At 35.3% G+C, this 19,079-nt stretch overlaps 1 protein-coding gene across 1 annotated transcript; it reads right to left on the bottom strand.

The window, feature by feature from the left end:
- Positions 1–779: 779 nt before the first annotated feature.
- LOC150099351 (uncharacterized) lies at positions 780–15,015 on the bottom strand. The gene is made up of 2 exons (XM_090403723.1): positions 14,950–15,015; positions 780–5,268 (listed from the first exon to the last, which is right to left on the bottom strand). The coding sequence occupies exon 2, from the start codon at positions 4,561–4,563 to the stop codon at positions 3,469–3,471; it is 1,095 nt and encodes a 364-aa protein (XP_090259849.1). The 5' UTR covers positions 4,564–5,268; positions 14,950–15,015; the 3' UTR covers positions 780–3,468.
- Between the last annotated feature and the right edge of the window lie 4,064 nt (positions 15,016–19,079).

The raw sequence follows: 19,079 nt of genomic DNA, 5'->3' as shown, positions 1-19,079 counted from the left end.
GCAACATTCAGCTCATTGCTACCTCTTTACTGGATGAAGAAACTCAGGTGTATGAGGAAAATGTATTAGAGCTGTTGCAGAAACTCAATAAGAATTCAGCAATAGGGACTGATGGGATATCATCATGTGTGCTAAAAGAGGGTTCAGCTGATGTTATTCTTTTTAGCAAGCTGATTAATATGAGTCTCAGAACAAGGAAGATTACACAGGAATGAAAAGAATGTAAAGTAATTCCAGTGCATATGGGTGGTGCAAAGACTGATGTATCCAACTATCGACCAATTAATATCAGCAGTAGTGGTGAATATTTTGGAAAAATTGGTAACTGCTTGCATTCAGAAATCGGATGACAGTGAATCTACTTTGCAATGAGCAACATGGATTTACTAAAAGAAGGTCATATTTTATCATTTTCTCATATTCTATAATAATGTTACCATTGAAGTAGACAGGGGGAATGGATACACTATGATACTGTTGAATTTTGCTACAGCATTTGACAAAATACAACATGATATACTCTTGAATAAATTGGAGAATATGGGTTTGGGTTATAGAATATTAGCATGGATAAGAGGATGGCTAACTGACAGATATCAAAAAGTAGTATATAGAGGGTGAGTCTGCAACTTGTTACCTTAAATGTTGCAGATTCACTTCCTCCATATACCACTTTTTGATATCTGTCAGTTAGCCATCCTCTTATCCATGCTAATATTCTATAACCCAAACCCATATTCTCCAATTTATTCAAGAGTATACCATGTTGTATTTTGTCAAATGCTGTAGCAAAATTCAACAGTATCATAGTGTACCAAGTGGACATAATGGACCAAGAACAAGGATCAGTGCTTGGTCCACTGTTATTCAATCTGTACATCAATGATATTGGGAAGGATTTGACAAGTGAAATGCAGCTATTTGCTGATGATGCAAAGATATGAAGGATAATCAGGAATGCTGCTGATATGCAGTACTGAAGAATATAAAGTCATTCACTTAAGCATGATTAGATATCCAATGTCTTATTACATAAGTGAGATTATGCATGAAGAAATTGATGAGGCTAGGGATCATGGAGTGTTAGTAGATAGGAAGTTGAAGTTTAGCAGCTATGTGGCAAAGGTTACAGATACAACAAAAAATAACTGCAATGCTGAAACAAATATCCACATGTAAAGATAAGGATGTAATTTTGCCTCTTTACAAGGCCTTGATAAGACCTCACAAACTATTTTGTGCAGGTTTGGTCTTCTGGTTTCTATTGTGATTCTGATATATAAGAAAGAGTGCAAAGAAGACTTAAGCATGATATCAGGATTATGGAATACTGATTATTAAGACAGATTGATAATTTGTAAACTGCAGACACTAGCAAACAGGAGAAAGAAAGGTGATGATTGAGACTTGCGCACTTCTGAAAGGTTCAAACAGGATTTCAATTGATGGAATTTTTCAATTACGGAGGATGGAGAAAGAACAAGAGGGCATCATTGGAAGCTAATGTTAGATTGTGATAGAGTGGAAATTTATGTATTCTTATCTTATCACAGTCTAACATGCTTTTCCAAACAAAAGAATGAGATAAATATAATAAATTGCCTCTAAGTATAAAATAAGTAATGTATATATATGTATCAAGTGTGTTCTGTTATGAAAAGGTTAAATTAAGTATGTGCCATTCGCAAATGTGGTGGTTAATTTAGTATTGAAAATGTAAAGCATTACCAGAGCTTTAGAAATTAACCTGTGTAAAAGAATTATAAAATGTAAGCACAAACCCAACAGTTAGGGGGGTCAGGTCCAAAGGTTACGGAGTCATAATGCAAGGGAGGGTTTGCCCCAAGTAAACAATGATGTCATCGTACGTGCAATTAGCAGTGGAGACGATGGATGCTGTGATGTAGTAGTTCACTGGACATCAAAAGAGGTGAGAAACGCCGAGAAAAAGGAGAGAAATATAAGGGTCATGTTTTTTTTCCCTGGATCTACTGTGTGTTCCTCCCTTGTGGGAGGCATGGGGTGCAAGTGCCCTCGATGTTGGAGGATGGATCCCGATAGGCAGCTATGGGTCTTGGCAGCTATATTCACCATGGAAGGAAGCAAGTCTGGCAGTCCACAGAAGGCCAGTTTCCTGAGAACCTATGAAGCTCTAAAGAACCAAAGGCAAAGATAAGTAAACTTTATTTGTGTTTAACAGAATATGTGCCGAATCTTTTCAATAACATGTTAACTTATAAGTTAACATGTTATTGAAAAGGAACATTAATGATATAGGATAAGGTTATATTGCTGGGACTTTAGAAGAATATTGAATTTATGTTTATTATCTGTCACTGTGTTCAAGTTTGCCATTTTATTGAATGAAGTAAGGATATGTTAGAGTAAAGAATTGGCAAAATATAAAGAGATTGTGAAAGATATGAATATTATCTTGTGTAGTCTGACAGAGCTATGGAGCCTTAGATTGATTGTGATAATAGTACATAACTGATGCATTAGCGAAGGTTAATATAATTCATACTTTAGGAAGCTACTGTATATTATTTTATATGTGTAACAGTAGTGTTTGAATTTTATATACCTTGTCTAAAACTCCCTTAAGATGAGATTTAATTTAGTGTTATTATGTGTATCAACCTTTGAGTATAATAAACCTTGCTTGATTCTAACAAAGACTTTCTGTGATTTCTGGAATCCGATGCACTGCTTATAAAATATTAATGCGAACCTATGCGGGATATTAAAAGAGATATTTGAAAAGGGTATGTTTTGGCCACGTCTGCAGAATTGATAAGTATCATTAAGTACTGTCCTGAGATTACCTCTTGGTTTTTAATATTTAATAATCTAATAGCGCTAAGTGGTGCAACAAAACAAATAAATTTCTTGGCATTTTACAAGAGGTAAATCTCAGACACTCTGATACTGCCTCGATCTCGAGGAAATTCCATTGTCCCTCAGAGGTACCACGTGATTCCCGATTGAATGTATTATGGAGATATAATAAAAGGTTAAAGTAGTTGTCATTAAGGAGGAAAGAGGAACAACATAAATCGCACAGCAGATAGGATATAAAATAGTTGTACAAAATAAAATAGAATAAATAAACGATACAACATATAAAGTGGCACAGCCAGTAGGATAGTAGAGAAATATATAAAGAAAATAGATACAACACTAACAATGAATACTGCTAAGAAGGGGTGAGGGTTAGATTATGATCTCATAGGGTAGTGCATGATTGGAATGGATTGCCATTGGATGTTGAGAGTGCAAGTAATGTGAATGAATTCAAGAATAAATATGATAGCTGGTGTGTGTGTAGCATGTGGCCTCCCTTGAGTCTCTGAGCCCCTAGAGGTCTCTTAATAATAATAATAATAATAGTAAATGAAAAAATATTTTCTCACTGCATGTTTGAACAAATGAATGGTTTTTCTTGACTATGAACTAACAAATGCGTCTTCAGGTCATCTGACTGTGAAAATGCTTTTCCACAACTCTCACAAGAGAATGGTTTTCTTGAGAGTGAATTAATAAATGTCGCTTTAAGTTACTTGAACGTGAAAATTCTTTTCCACAATTCTTGCAAGAGAATGGATTTTCTTGAGTATGGACTAGCAAGTGGTTTTTTAAGCTACTTGACTGTGAAAATGCCTTTCCACAACTCTCACAAGAGAATGGTTTTTCTTGAGAGTGAACTAATAAATGCCGCTTCAAGTTACTTGAGCTTGAAAATGCCTTTCCACAAGTCTCACAATGGAATGGTTTTTTGTGAGTATGAACTAGGAAATGTGCTTTCAAGTTACCTGACTTTGAAAATGCCTTTCCACAACTCTTACAAGAGAATGGTTTTTTTTGCTTATGAAGTAAGAAATGAGTTTTCAAGCTACTTGACTGTGAAAATGACTTTCCACAAATCTCACAAAGAAACTGTTTTTCTTGACTATGAACTATCAAATGGGTTTTCAAGTGAGCTAACTGTGAAAATGCCTTTCCACAACTCTTACAAAGAAATTGTTTTTCTTGACTATGTACTAGAAAATGAGTTTTCAAGTGACTTAACTGTGAAAATGCCTTTCCACAACTCTTGCAAAGAAATCGTTTTTCTTGACTATGCACTAGCAAATGGGTTTTCAAGTGATATAACTGTGAAAATGCTTTTCCACAACTCTTACAAGAGAATGGTTTTTTTTGCATATGAAGTAACAAATGTCTTCTCAGGTTACTGGACTGTGAAAATGACTTTCCACAACTCTCACAAGTAAATGGCTTTTCTTGAGTATGAACTAACAAATGGATTTTAAAGTTACTTGAACAGGAAAATGCTCTTCCACAAATATCGCAAGAGAACGGTCTTTCTTTAGTGTGAACTAATACATGCCTCTTCAGGTTACTTGTCTCTGAAAATGCCTTTCCACAATACTCACAAAGAAATTGTTTTTCTTGACTATGAACTACCAAATGGATTTTCAAGTGACTTAACCGTGAAAATGCTTTTCCACAACTATCACAAAGGAATGGTTTTTCTTTTGTGTGAACTAATAAATGTGTCTTCATGTTATTTGAGTCTAGAAATGCCTTATCCACAACTCTTTCATGAGAATTTCTGTTGCATATCAACTAACAAATATCTTTTCAATTTCCTTGATATGGAAAAGGCTTTTCTACTGTGAGCCAATGTGGTTTTAAGATTATGAGATTGTGCAAATGCCTGACCATAAATTTCACAAGACAATTATTCTAAGTTTGAATGAATAAATGTATTTTCAAACTACCTGATTTGAGATGAGTCTTTTCACAATATGAAAAAACACTGTTTTTGCTGCTGAGAATGAACTTTCATAAGTTTTCAGCATTTGCTATGTCAAAACTTCTTATTGTAAAATTTAAAGGATAAAGGTGTTGCTCTTATGTTCAATAAAGGATTTCAGGTGATCCACAATGTTTCAATAGTTTTCTCTTTGATGATGTCTTCTTGAGCATGCCTGAAAAATTGTTTCCAGTAATTTTCGAAATTAAGTTATTAACATATGATTTGCACTGGATATTTTTTTTACAAAATTAGTTTTACTTAAGTTACTTTGAGTAGCTCTTTAATGAATTCTAAGAATAACTAGGAATCCACATTTTTTCATAAATTCTTTCATAAAAACAGAACTATTTACAGGATAATTGTACTAATAATAACTGATGTTGACACAAAAGGGAGCACCTACAGCTTTTCATCTTTCCTGCATCAGCGAATTTTCAATTAATTTCGTCCTATAAAAAATTACAATAAACTGCTGAGAAAGAGACAAAATTATCATACCAAAAATTGGATTTGGAATATTATTCATTTTCTACAACGTTGAAGAATATTATGTTCTGAATATTATAATTAAGCAATGTCCAATCTTTTATATTATATGACTGTTCACTTTTTCAAACCCAATTATAGTGAGGTTTGGTGATTAAACATCTGCTTTAATTCATTAGTGTTTAACCCTTTCTGCCCTAGTGATTCCAATTGGAATCACTAACTTTCTTGGCCTTTATAGCCCATATTATGTGGCAAAAGATTCCAATTCTGAAATGATTCATTGAAAATGAAATTTCCATGAATCATTGAAAAAAAATACATTTTCATTTTCTGAAAAATGAAAATGAAAAAGGGTGTGCTTAAAGGTCAAAGCTGTATAACTGAGAGGAGACCTTCACATAGCCTTTAAAGGAATGTGGAGAACCGACCAGGGCTTCTGACCTAATGTCCAATCCTCACCTTCTCGTGGTGCACCCTGTTGGGTATCTACTTGGATACTGAACGAACGAGGATGGGCTGGCAATTTGGGATTTAGCAGACCAAATTGTATTCTTATTGGTTAAACCAAAATAAAAAATGATGGTACAACATGGCAAAATTTCATGCCGGCTGGGGCATCGCCTGGTTAAACAAGGCCCCAGTTGTTTTCACCAGGGAACCAGGGCGAACAATGAAAAGTCAGCTACTGGAACAAATCTGAAAACAAACCCCAACTCAACATCACCAGAGTTAAAGATCCGTACTATCAACATAAGAAGCCTGAATGGCAAAGAAATAGAGCTGAGGTGGCTGAAAGAAAAATAGGGGTGACTGAAAGAAAAAAGACAAAAACTGGCGAGATGTTTCAGAGCAATAAATACAAAATGTTATATTCAGGCAATGACAATCAAGGAAAAGGAGTAGCCATAGTATTCAACACAAAATACGAGGGTAATCTTGATTGGCAGTCACTCTCAAGTAGAGTAATGTGGGCAAATATGAGAATGGAGAACTGGACAATGAGACTTATTTGTGCCTATGGTCCGACAGAAGGTTCTACTAAGGTAGAAGTGGAGGAATTTTTCGAGGCTTTAGAAAAAGCAACTGACACAATGAAAAAGGAAAAGTTGGTCCTTGTTGGGGATCTAAATAGCAGAGTAGGAAATGATTGTGAGACATACAAAAATATTTTGGGAAAATTTGGAGAAAAGAGCAAAGCTAATAATAATGGCAAATATCTGTTTGATTTCTGCTGAGGACATCGACTGGTTATTACTAACACCATGTTCCAACATAAAAATGTGCACAAATTCACATGGAGAGAAGAGGCAAGGAATAAGAAATGTCTCATTGACTATGTTATTGTTGATAGTGATGTTTTCTCCCTCATGCAGGACACCAGAGTGTACAGAGGATTTGAAATTGGAAGTGATCACTATTTAGTCTTGAGCAGGATAAAATTGAAATTCATATTGAAAAGAATAACATTTAAGAAAGTTTTAAAGCGAATAAAAGTTGAGCAGCTCTCAGATGTGAACTGTAGACTAAAATACAGAAAGATTATTGAAAAGAAAATGAAAGAGTTTGAGAACAGTCATCAAACCTTGGAGATTCAGTGGCAAGCCTTGAAGAAAGCCCTGATTGATTCAGCTAGAGAGGCATGAGGTGAAGTTGTCTGCAAGGATAAAAAAATCAGAACTCCCTGGTGGACACAGGAAGTTTAAGAGGCAGTGAAGGAAAAGAAGAAAGCATATCAAAAGTTTCTGTCAAATAAGTCAGATTGCGCTCTTAGAGAATACAGAGACAAATGCAAGGATGCTACACACTGTGTAAAACTAGCTAAACAAAAGTCATGGGAGGACTTTGGCAAAAACATAGAAAATAAATATCAAGAAGGTGGTAAGATATTCTTCAGGTTGTTGAAGAAGCTCAGGAATGGAGAAAAGAATGCTGTAAAAGGAGTTAGAGATCATAAAGGTGAAATGAAAACGGGAGAAAAAGATATCGTTGAAGTATGGAGTAATTACTTTGAAAGGCTGTTAAATGAAACAAGCAGTGATGATAGCACAGTGGTAAAAAACACTGACCAGGCATGCATTCAGGAATACATATCCATACTTGAAGTAGAAAAAGCCATCAAAGGCTTGAAATGTGGAAAGGCAGCAGGAGTAGATGATATTAGACCAGAAATGCTGAAGTATGGTGGTATAAGAGTCTTACAGTGGCTGCACTGCATAGTTCAGAAAGCCTGGACATAGGGACGAATTCCTGATGATTGGAGTAGAGCTGTCGTAGTACCCATATATAAAAAGGGAAATAAAACTGAATTTGAGAATTACAGAGGTATTTCCCTACTGAGTGTTCCTGGCAAAATCTATGCAAGTATACTTGAGAAACGGTTGAGAAGAATTGTGGAAGAAAAGCTTGGTGAAGAATAAGCTGGATTCAGGCCAAATAGAGGCTGTCAGGATCAGATCTTCACTTTACGACAAATTGTCGAGAAAGCATGGGAATATAACAAAGATATCTGTATTTAAGTTTTGCCGATTTGGAAAAGGCATATGACAAGGTGCCAAGAGAGAAGCTATTCAATACGCTACAGTTATATGATGTCAATGGGGCATTATATCAAGCAATACTTAGTCTTTATTTGAGTTGTAAGCCAGCAGTTAGAATTGAAGGAAGTACAGGAAGATGGTTTAATGTTAAATCTGGTGTGAGACAAGGATGTACATTATCTATATGGATCACATTATGAAGGAAAGTGGTATTCAGTGGCGCACCAAGATGGGTGGGGGGGCAAGGGCCCTGGCACCCCCCAAAGAAAAGGAAAAAACACTAGAAAAATTTCCAAAAATCTTTTCCTAATTAAAATTCATTTTTTTTATTTATGTTGTGTGCTATTTATGAATTAGCGATCACTGCAGATGCTCAGTTATAGGTCGTATGCGATGTGTAGTGTGAATTCGCAAATCATCTACTCAACTCGCCTCCCCCCAGGTTAAATCCTGCGCGCTCGGCCCCCTCCAAGATTAAATCCTGAGTGCGCCACTGGTGGTATTAAACATGATACCAAAATTGGTGATGTTAATGTCAGCTCTTTGCTTTATGCAAATGATGTTATACTTCTAAATAAATCCGTTACAAGTCTGCATGATTCTCTGACTAAATTGAATAACTATTGTAATAGATATGGTATGAAGGTCAGCATTAAAAAGACAAAGACAATGAAAATAGGCAGAATCACTGAAAATGTCAACTCTGTTGTGAATGGAGAACCACAGGTTCTCCATTCACAACAGAGTTGACATTCAAATTTACCATCTTCACTAAAACGATTTTTAGTGAAGATGGTAAATTAAATATAGAAATAGACAACAGAATCAACAAAGCTGGTATGGTGGGAAGTCAATTGAATAAATTCATACGGAATAAGAGAGAAATTAGTCAGAACACTAAATTAGCTGTATACAAGACAGTGTCAAACCAGTTTTAACGTATGGATCTGAGAGCTGGGTCAGAAGTAAAACACTTGACCAAAGACTAGAGACTGCAGATATGAGCGCCATGAGAAAGATTAGAGGTGTGAACAGATGGTATCAATGGCAATATCATATTAAAAACGAGGATATTAGGAAAGAACTTGACATTGTCAGCATTCAGGAATGCATTAGCAGAGCTAATCTCAGGTGGTATGGTCACTTGAACAGAATGGGTGAAGAAAGATTAGCAAAACAAGTGTTCTCTGCCAAGTTGGCAGCAAAATGACCCAGAGGAAGACCAAGATATAGGTGGATTGATATGGTACATTTCTTATATTTCTATCGTCTAAGTGCCTTAGACGATAGAAATATAAGATCTGATAATGTTGGCCTCTTGACAAGTAACAGACTTATTTGGACGAAAACTGTAGATAGGAAGTTAGTAATGATGTAATTTTTTTTTCATGTAGTACTATCATATCCTGTACACCCCTTGAGGGTACATGGCAGGAATTTGATGATGATGATGATGATGATGAAAAATGAAAATGTATTTTTCATAAAAATACTTGATATCCTTGCTTTTTTTAGACCTAAAGACAAAATAAATAGAAAAAAAAATTTTTTTCACTTGTAAAAAAATTTCAGGTCAGAAAGGGTTAAGCAAAAGAACCACTAGATTTAATTATAGTGATCTGTAATTGCATTAATTTTCACACTCTTCTCATTTTGGTAATGAATATAAATTTACAATTTAGTATGATAAGCTCTAAATAGTCATCCCTAAACTTATGTCTGTTCGAGTTACATCCGTTCAAAGATACGTAATAGAATAAATAACATTCAACTATACTTTTGAACAAGATGAAAGTGAGCAGCATAAAGTATGAAAGGTTTCTATTTAGCAACAATGCTTGATGTGCATTCAGCAATAACCTCCCTAGGCAGTCAGCATATGTCTTCAACAGTTCCTTTGTTGATTTTGTTCGAGAAATAGAATATTTGATAAATATTTCATGATCTTTTGTACAACGTAGCCCCTACACATCCAATCAAAAAACCTAGTGAAGAATCACAGAAAAACAGATGAGCAATTGATCTTTAAATGAAATTGCAAGTTATAAGGCAACATGAAGCTGGTAAGCTGTGAATGTGATTGCACATGACTATAGAATGGTCTCATTCTACAGCAATGGCCATTTTGAAAAATGATGATAAAATCATGAAAGCTGTGAATGGATCTGCATCCATTAAATTGATGAAGCAATGACATATCGGTTTTCCATATCGGTGATATGTAAAAGCTACTTGCATCATGGACAGAGGACCTGAACCAAAAGCACATGACCCTTAACACTAGTGCCACTAAGGCACTCAGTCTCTTCAACACATTGAAGGAGAAAGTAGGGCCCAATTACGACTACGAATTCAATGCTCTTCTGGTTGGTTTGTGAGATTCAAGCAGAGTTTTGTGCTACATAATGTGAAAATGTATGGTGAATCTGAAGTACCGACGAGAAGCTTGCCAAGGAGTTTGTGGAGAAATTGGGTTAAATTATTTCAGATGAAAATTATTTGCCAAAACAAATATTAAATATGGATGAGCCCTAATTGTTTTGGAAATCACAAAATCACAAAAATGTGCAGGCATTTCTGTGATTTTGTTGAGGGTAACATGGCTGGATATAAACTGACACCATCTGTGATGTGGCACAATGAGAATTCACGAGCCTTCAAAAACATTAGGAAGCATACTCTTCCAGTTCATTATCAGAGCAAAATCAGTCGATTAAGGCATCCTCAAAAATTGTTTGAGGATGCCTTAATCGATTGTTATGAGATTGACATGGAGAGCTATTCTGTGAAAGAAAATGTAGAATTTAAAATTTTATTAATTCTAGATAATGCTCCAGGTCATCCACCCAATTACGACTACGAATTCAATGGTCTTCCTGGTTGATGATCTTCACCCAAAGATCAATGCCATGTTTCTCTCTCCAAACACTATTTCATGATCAAACTCTCATGCAATTTTGGAAAGCATTCAATATTTATCATGCTATTAAAAAATATTATTGTGGCAACCTCTCAGTGTATGAGTCGCATATGGAAAAAAAGACATTAAAAAGATTCATGCACAATTTTGGAAGTTTTGGAAAAATGAAGACATTTGTAAATTAAATGAAGAAATAGTGGGCCTAGCAGACAATCTGAATCTTGAAGTGAATGATGAACTACTAGTTCAACTCATAGAAAGTGTCCCTGAAGCATTAACTAATGAAGAATTGGTTGAACTGGAGGAATGTGTTTCAGAAGAGGGAAAAGAGAAACAATAAGAGGTAGTTAAACAATTTACACTGAAGGTGTTGCATAAATATTTTCTGCATTTAGCGATGTTCTCAAAATGGCTGAAGATATGGACACTATTGAATGTCATTTATTAGTAGAAAGTACATGATGCTTTTGCTTGCTATAAACAAATTTATGAAAAGTACAGGAATATGTAAAGCATATTGGACATTTTCATCAAAAAACAAACGGTTACACCAGAAGCGCTGCAGTCTAGTCCTTCACATAGGGAAGGTAGTGAAGATGTGATTATGGAAGATTTTGGTGATTATTCTCCTATTTTATAGTGGCAGTAACACACAAGTTTTTTTAATAAGGTTTAAAATTTTAAATTACAGTATACTTATTAGGTTAGGGACTTAACCCCTATAATTCTGTTGATTTAATGTACTGACTTATGTCCTGCCAGATGGAACGGAACTCAACGTAAGTCGAAGGATGACTGTATTTATTTCTAAAACATTTTGTTTATAAAAATGTAAAACAGAGGACTAAGCAAAATTGTATGCATGAATGTTTTTACAAGATTCCTTTTGAAACAAATTCTTTTGTGCTAATTTCTTGGATATGGTTATGTGCAACCCCTACATAATCAAAGCTTTAGCTTGGACACGTGATAGGCCAACACTGTACAATCTGTATCTAGTCTGTGTAAAACAGTTCTCTCTGATACATGCAATCATCACTCTCAAACCAGTCCCCTCTAAAACATGATCTATTAGGTAATTTTTATTACAAACTGGCAGCTCTAGAGTGCAAGAGTTCAACACAGTAGGGAACTTCACTCTATGCCCTCTCTCTCTCTCTATGCTACTTAAACCTTCATCTAACCATGCCAACTTTCAACAACTGCACCATCTGCTGCCATTAAAATTATCTGGAACTAGCTCTAAATATCCCTGCATGCAGAATTTAAAATACAGAAAAAATGCATAACTAAATGTGATTTCTGTACTAGCTGGCAAAATCATATTCACTTCAGGAAATCCACTAATATATTTCTTTTGTGCTAATTTCTTGGATATGGTTATGTGCAACCCCTACATAATCAAAGCTTTAGCTTGGACACGTGATAGGCCAACACTGTACAATCTGTATCTAGTCTGTGTAAAACAGTTCTCTCTGATACATGCAATCATCACTCTCAAACCAGTCCCCTCTAAAACATGATCTATTAGGTAATTTTTATTACAAACTGGCACCTCTAGAGTGCAAGAGTTCAACACAGTAGGGAACTTCACTCTATGCCCTCTCTCTCTCTCTCTCTCTATGCTACTTAAACCTTCATCTAACCATGCCAACTTTCAACAACTGCACCATCTGCTGCCATTAAAATTATCTGGAACTAGCTCTAAATATCCCTGCATGCAGAATTTAAAATACAGAAAAAATGCATAACTAAATGTGATTTCTGTACTAGCTGGCAAAATCATATTCACTTCAGGAAATCCACTAATATATTTCTCTTGTTACAAGGAAAATCAATGCCAAGCCTTTTCAACCAAAGCATGCAATATTATGTGGTTTGTTCTTCCAATTATGCCACACAATCGATTTCAGTTGAATAAGTTTTATTTTATTTTCTTCCCCACATATTCTTTCATCTTTCTCGTGTATATCACCATGCACAGTCTTTGCAGGCTTTGTACACAAATAGGTTAACACTGTAAGATATGTATCTAGTCTGCAGTAAAATGGGTCTCTCTGATACATGCAGTTAGCAATCTCAAACAAGTCCCCTTCAAAATGTGCTCACTTATGTAATTTTTATTATTACAAGGTGACACCTTTAGAGCAGTGGTTCTCAACCTTTGCGAGATTGCAGCCACATTAATTCTTTTTTTTTCTTTTTTTTTAATAAGCGGAGGGCTGTGTCCCAACAACTTTATTCTTAAATATCATCATCATCAAATTCCTGTTATGTGCCCTCAAGACGTGTACAGGATATGATAGTACTATAAAATATTTACATAATTACGTACTTCCTATCTACAATTTTCCTCCAAATCAGTCTGTTAAGTCAAGACTCCAACACAATACCCCCCCCCCACCCTTGAAGACCCGACACTCAGGGACTACCCTGAGTGTCGCGTCTTCGAAATTCGAGTGATCAGAATTCAAGCACCGGCTTACCACTCCGGAACACGGGGGTTGGGCGCTGTAGGAGGAGCCCAACCCCCAGTATATATATGAGTTCCGAAAGATAGCCATACTATTCACTAGAAGACCGATGCTTCCCAAAGAGGACATCCTCCTTTTCAACACAAAAATCCCCTGGAAAACAGAAGTCAAATACCTTGGCGTAATACTCGACAAAAGGTTAACTTTCAATCCTCATATCAAGGCTCTCTGTGCAAAGGCATCAAAAGCCATTGCTCAACTCTATCCCCTGATCAACAGGACCAGTAAACTAAACCCCAGAATCAAACTACTTATCTACAAGCTGATGATCCGTCCTATACTCACCTATGCTTCTCCAGCCTGGAGTCATACCGCTGACACTAACATTCTCAAATTGCAACGAGTACAGAATAAATGCCTTCGTATGATCCTAAACGCCCCATGGTTCGTTAGAACTGTGCAGCTCCATCGAGACACAGATGTCCCCTACACATACACTTTTCTGCAAACTACAGCAACAAAGTTCTTCAAAAAAGCATCGGCACACCCCAACGAACTGGTTCAACTAGCCACGAATTACGACGCCACAGACTGCTTCAAATACAAAAGACCCAAAGCCATACTAAATCCCTCCCCCCTCTGATTTTTAACCTCCAAGCCCGCCCAGGGCGAGCAATTAGCTCACAAATTTCTCCACTCAAGGTTTCCATGCCAGATATCAGGGAACATGAAAAGCACTTTGCTTCACCCTTAGAGCCAGAAATGTTAATCGTTAAAAACCAAAAGCTAAGATAGACCCAAGCCGCTAAGAACTTACAGAAGGAAGCAAGGGCTGGCCGACAATTCATTATACAAGAACTGTTTCAGACAGCACCACCTGTGTTCAAACAACCAATCAGATCAACTTGATATAGTTTATTCACTTACGTGTACCTGGGAATTATAAAGTGTTTTGTCACGAACCGTATTCATATTACAGCGCGTTGCAATGCTAACCTATCTAGATCAGCGTTCCATACATCATATTTTGCATTGATTGGTAACAGCAGAATCTAAGTTAGTGATGCCTGTTAATGAAGGTCAAAATCTACGTTTTACTATTCTTCTCTTCATTATGTCTACTAAAGCATATAGTCACTTATTAATTGAAGAAAAAACTGCTGTTTATTTCGATTTTATTTTTTCTGAAAACGATCTCAACCACCACAACAAAATTCGAGAAGGTAATTTTTTTTCTTTTTTGTCAGCAATGCTGTTTACCAATCTGTGAAAGTTTCTAGAAAAAGTTTAGTTGATTATTTTGAAAGTTAGCGTTTTACTAATGCAGTGACGAATTGGAAATCTTATATTTGATTCGTCATATAGTTTTAATTAATCATGTTAATATGCTTGTTGAGAAGTTTAAAACAGATAGTGCCAACCGTTTGACTGCAAATAAAATATTCATTTGACATTTCTTCCATCAGTGCTCTTGCAGTAAGCAGTGAAAGCTAATATTAATGATAATGGCAAATTCCTCTAAGTTTTCCATATCGCGTTCAATGGACATCTTCAGCATCTTGCATAATGTGTTTAACAACAATACTAAAGTAACAATGATTTTAGAAACCGTGCCTTTAAAATCGGCATTGCATGTGCTTATTAGAGGAAGCTTCATTACGCGCACTTTAAGAACACATATATTCTGTAATTATCATCCGATCTACTTACGTCTTAGATTCCACTGTAATTCATAGCCAACCCAAATTACACCTTTAAGGAACACTTGAAACAAACATAACACCATCACTACATAACAGTAAAGCGCACTGCGCCACCTGCTAAGGTAAACATAAGAATGCATTTATTAAATATAACAAAATGAGAAAGGGCAGAAAACAGTAGATATATATATTACGTAACTGAATTTATAAAATGACCATACACTATTGTCTTTTGTTACATTCATTACAATTTTGCAATTTTATTATTAAAATAAATTAGTATTTAATTTTAACAAAGTAATTATTTACTAAGGTAGTAGTCATACTATGAATTATGACAATGCTGACCATATTTCTTTGAGACAAAAACGGGACGGGGATTATGTAATAATATTCTGTGTTCATGAAAAAAAGTAAGACCATAAAAAAGTTTCATTTACATAAACAAAACGAGCTTATCATTATTCTTAAGTGACAGAACCCATACAAAAATTTAAGTAGACGTAGGGGGGGGGGGAACTGTATTTCACCACGATCGTACTTTGACGTATTTCTCCGATGAAGTGATCTCACACAATAAATTTTGGTCTTTCAGAGCTTATCATAAAACTTCTCACACTGCATCACACAATTTTGTCTGACAACTAACGTAGCCCTCATTGTCTCAACTTAATCTAGATTTCTCCTTTGATCACATACTGTTCATAACAGAAAATATCCTCTCAACAGGTGCTTCTCTTCCTGGAAGATAAAGAATAAGCTCTAGAATATTACAAAAGTCTTGAAAGTGTAGGCGTTTTTCGCTCATTTCAGAAAAAAATCTGTACTCATCTATTGGATACATTTTCTTTATTCCATGTATCCATCTGCCTCACAATTATAGATTTTATCAGGGTTCACTGATCCACAAACGATTATAGGTTACGAATAATAAGTTATGATTGACCAATATTAAAGTATATTTACAGTTTTTATTAAAAACGGGACAAAACTGACATTTTTATTAAAACGACGGGACGGCCGGAAAATATGAAAAAAAAAAAAAAAAGGTACTGTCCCTTTCAAAACGGTACGTATGGTCAGCGTAATTATCAGGACCGACGGAAGCGGGCATGCAGAGCAGGCAATGCATGCGGGCGCCACTACGAAGGGGCGCCACCGCCAGGGCACCGTTCATAAGTTCATTTTAAAGAAACCAAATTTTTACCATAAAAACAAAAACTTCTTAGAATGACCAATATTAAAATAAATAAGGCCGGATACACCGAATAAAAATTTTAAAATAAATTGTATATTGCCGCCTCCTTGATCACCGGCTGTTTACAATTTTGCAGCGAGAGCAGGCTAAACTTGCCTGCAGAATGGTGTGTCTACTGCGATCTATCTAAAGTGAAACGGTGAACGGTTTTTATGGACAGAAACGAATTTTCGTACAAAACATTTGTTCCTAGTTAGCCAGTCATATGGTACGCATCTCAGTAGGCTACTGACAGCAGCGCAGTGCGGACTATTATTTCGTCTCTGTCATGTTATGTAATAATTTCTTGTGGGTATAAAATAGAAATGGAATCAAAAATTTAAAAAAGAGTTATCCGGTGCACAAAATCGTAAGCGTCATGCTGCGGAAAGAAGCAGATATTAAGAAACAAACTGGGACTGTTAATAAATATGTTAAAATATTAAAATATTCTGATGCAAATTGTAACCAACTCGATACATCAGAAATCAGAGTTGAAGAACCGTGCATATCATCCAGTTAGCATGAAAGTACTATTACAACTATTGAACAAGATAACAAGACGCATGATTTAAGTTAAAAACAGAAGATTTAATTGTAGTAGACCATAAAACTAACACATTGTTAGTCTCTGTAAATTTAGAAGATCCAGGTGAATGGGGAAATATTGATGAAAAATTACGAGTTGTTTTAATTGAAATTGGGCCTCTTCAAAAGAAAAATATAATATGTTCCAGGGATACATATGGTCGTAAATTTGGCGACACGTATTATAATAGAAAAATGGAAAACGGAGAGCTCGTGCCAAGAACATGGCTCATTTATTCCGAAACTTTAAATTGTTGTAAACGTTTTGCACCTACTGAATCAAGTAGTCTTGTAGAAGGTTGTAATGATTGGAGAAATGTAAGTACAACTTTGCATAAACATGAGACTAGTTTAACTCACATGAAAAATTTCTTAAAATGGAAGGAACGTGATAAAAATTTAATAATCAAAACTACAATTGATTGCCAGACTCAAAGCATGTATGAAATGGAAAAGAAACATTGGACGAGTGTTTTAGAACGCTTGATTGAAATTATAAAATTCTTTGGTAGCCAAAATTTAGCTTTTCGCGGATTATCTGATAAATTATATAAAAGGAATAACGGCAATTTTTTAAAATTAATCGAACTGTTTGCGAAGTTTGATCCCGTTATGGAAAATCATGCTGAAAGAGCCCTGCAAAAACAATAGAGTACACTATTTGAGTAACGACAGTCAAAATAAAATATTGGAAACTTTAAGTAATGCAATCAGGAATACAATTTTATTATCAAATCGAAAATCTAAATATTATTCCATAATTTTAGATTGCATACCTGATGCAAGTAAAACAGAACAAATGACCATTATTATTCGCTTTGTTTCCTGTGACAATGGAATTGTCAAGATCAGGAAAAACGTTTTAGGTTTTGTAGATATATCAGATTCCACAGGACGTGGTTTATGTGCAACAATAATGGAACAACTGGAAAAATGGAACATTCCCATTGAAGACATGCGAGGTCAAGGGTATGACAATGCAGCAAATATGAAAGGGAAAAAAATATGGGCTCCAAAATATCCTTTTGAACAAAAATCCTCGAGCTTTTTACAGCCATCTGCTGCTCATACTCTAAATTTAATCATTAACGATGCAGCCAAAGTGAATGCAGATACAATTAGTTTCTTTGCAATTATTCAAGAAATATACAATTTCTTTTCATTCTCTTACAAACATTGGGCAATCCTTTTAAAGTGCGTAAAAATTTTAACATTGAAACAGCCATCAAAAACGCGATGGGAAAGTAAAATTAATGCAATCCGCCCTCTACGATATCAGTTAGGAGAAATTTACGATACATTTTTTGAAATTTTAAATAATGAAAATTTGAATAAAGAAACTCAGCATGAAGCACAAACAATATGAGCTAAAATAAAGGACAACAAATTTATTTGCTCTCTTATAACTTGGCATGATTTACTTAACAGAATAAACCTGTGAGTAAAATGCTTCAAGACATAAACGTGAACATTACACTTGCTTTAAAATCTATCGAAAACTTAAAAATATTCTTACAAGAGTATCGATCAGATACGAATTTTAAAGAAGTTCTAAAAACGGCAAAAGAACTGAGTGAAGAGGTGGATGGAGAACAAGAATTTAAAACTGGTACGGAAGTTCGACGACGAAAGAAGACACGACAATTTGACTACGAGCTTCATGACGAAACGCCACAATTGCCAGAAGTTAAATTTAGAGTGAAAGTGTTTTATACATTTCCAAATGTTGCAATGTTAATAGAACGTTTTGAACAACAAAAAACATATTATGATAATTTCAATTTCTTGGAGAGATTACTACAAATTATTATTATTACGGGCAACTCCAAGGAGTCCTTAGACTCATCGAGGGAGGCCCTAAACATCATGTCCACACAACTATACGACATTCTCACAGTATCTGTCATCTTGCCTTGAAGTCACTCACCGTCATAGCACCCACAACAGACTCTGGCAGCTTATTCCACTCATTTACCACTCTAAAAGTAAAGAACCCAGCTCTGACACCCCTGCTAACCACACTGTTTCCCAGCTTCCATAGGTGTCCCCTAGTTCTCCACCCACCAGTCAATAACAATTAATAACGAAGATTTAGGGGAAAATTGTGATGATTTAGAGATTCTCTTGAAGGACGACGACAATAAAGATGTAAATGCAATAGAACTATATTACGAGTTATGTGTTTCCGGGATATTTTTCGGAAGGATAATTTAAATATTCAAAACCCATTCGATATTCTTAATTTTATTGTGTCCAATAATTTATCTTTCCCAAACTTTTCAATTGCTCTAAGAATACTATTTTCCTTACCT

This window comes from Typopeltis vanoorti, chromosome 14 (assembly GCF_054136105.1).
Source record: "Typopeltis vanoorti isolate ZY-2024b chromosome 14, IOZ_Tvanoo_1.0, whole genome shotgun sequence".
NCBI classification, from domain to species: domain Eukaryota; kingdom Metazoa; phylum Arthropoda; class Arachnida; order Uropygi; family Thelyphonidae; genus Typopeltis; species Typopeltis vanoorti.
Note: the sequence above shows the minus strand (reverse complement) of the source record. Positions and strands in the feature narration are given on the sequence as shown.

Bases quoted from the DNA above. Each gene is read 5' to 3' on its own strand.
- LOC150099351 (XM_090403723.1), bottom strand. From the start codon at position 4,563: ATGAAGACACATTTATTAGTTCACACAAAAGAAAAACCATTCCTTTGT.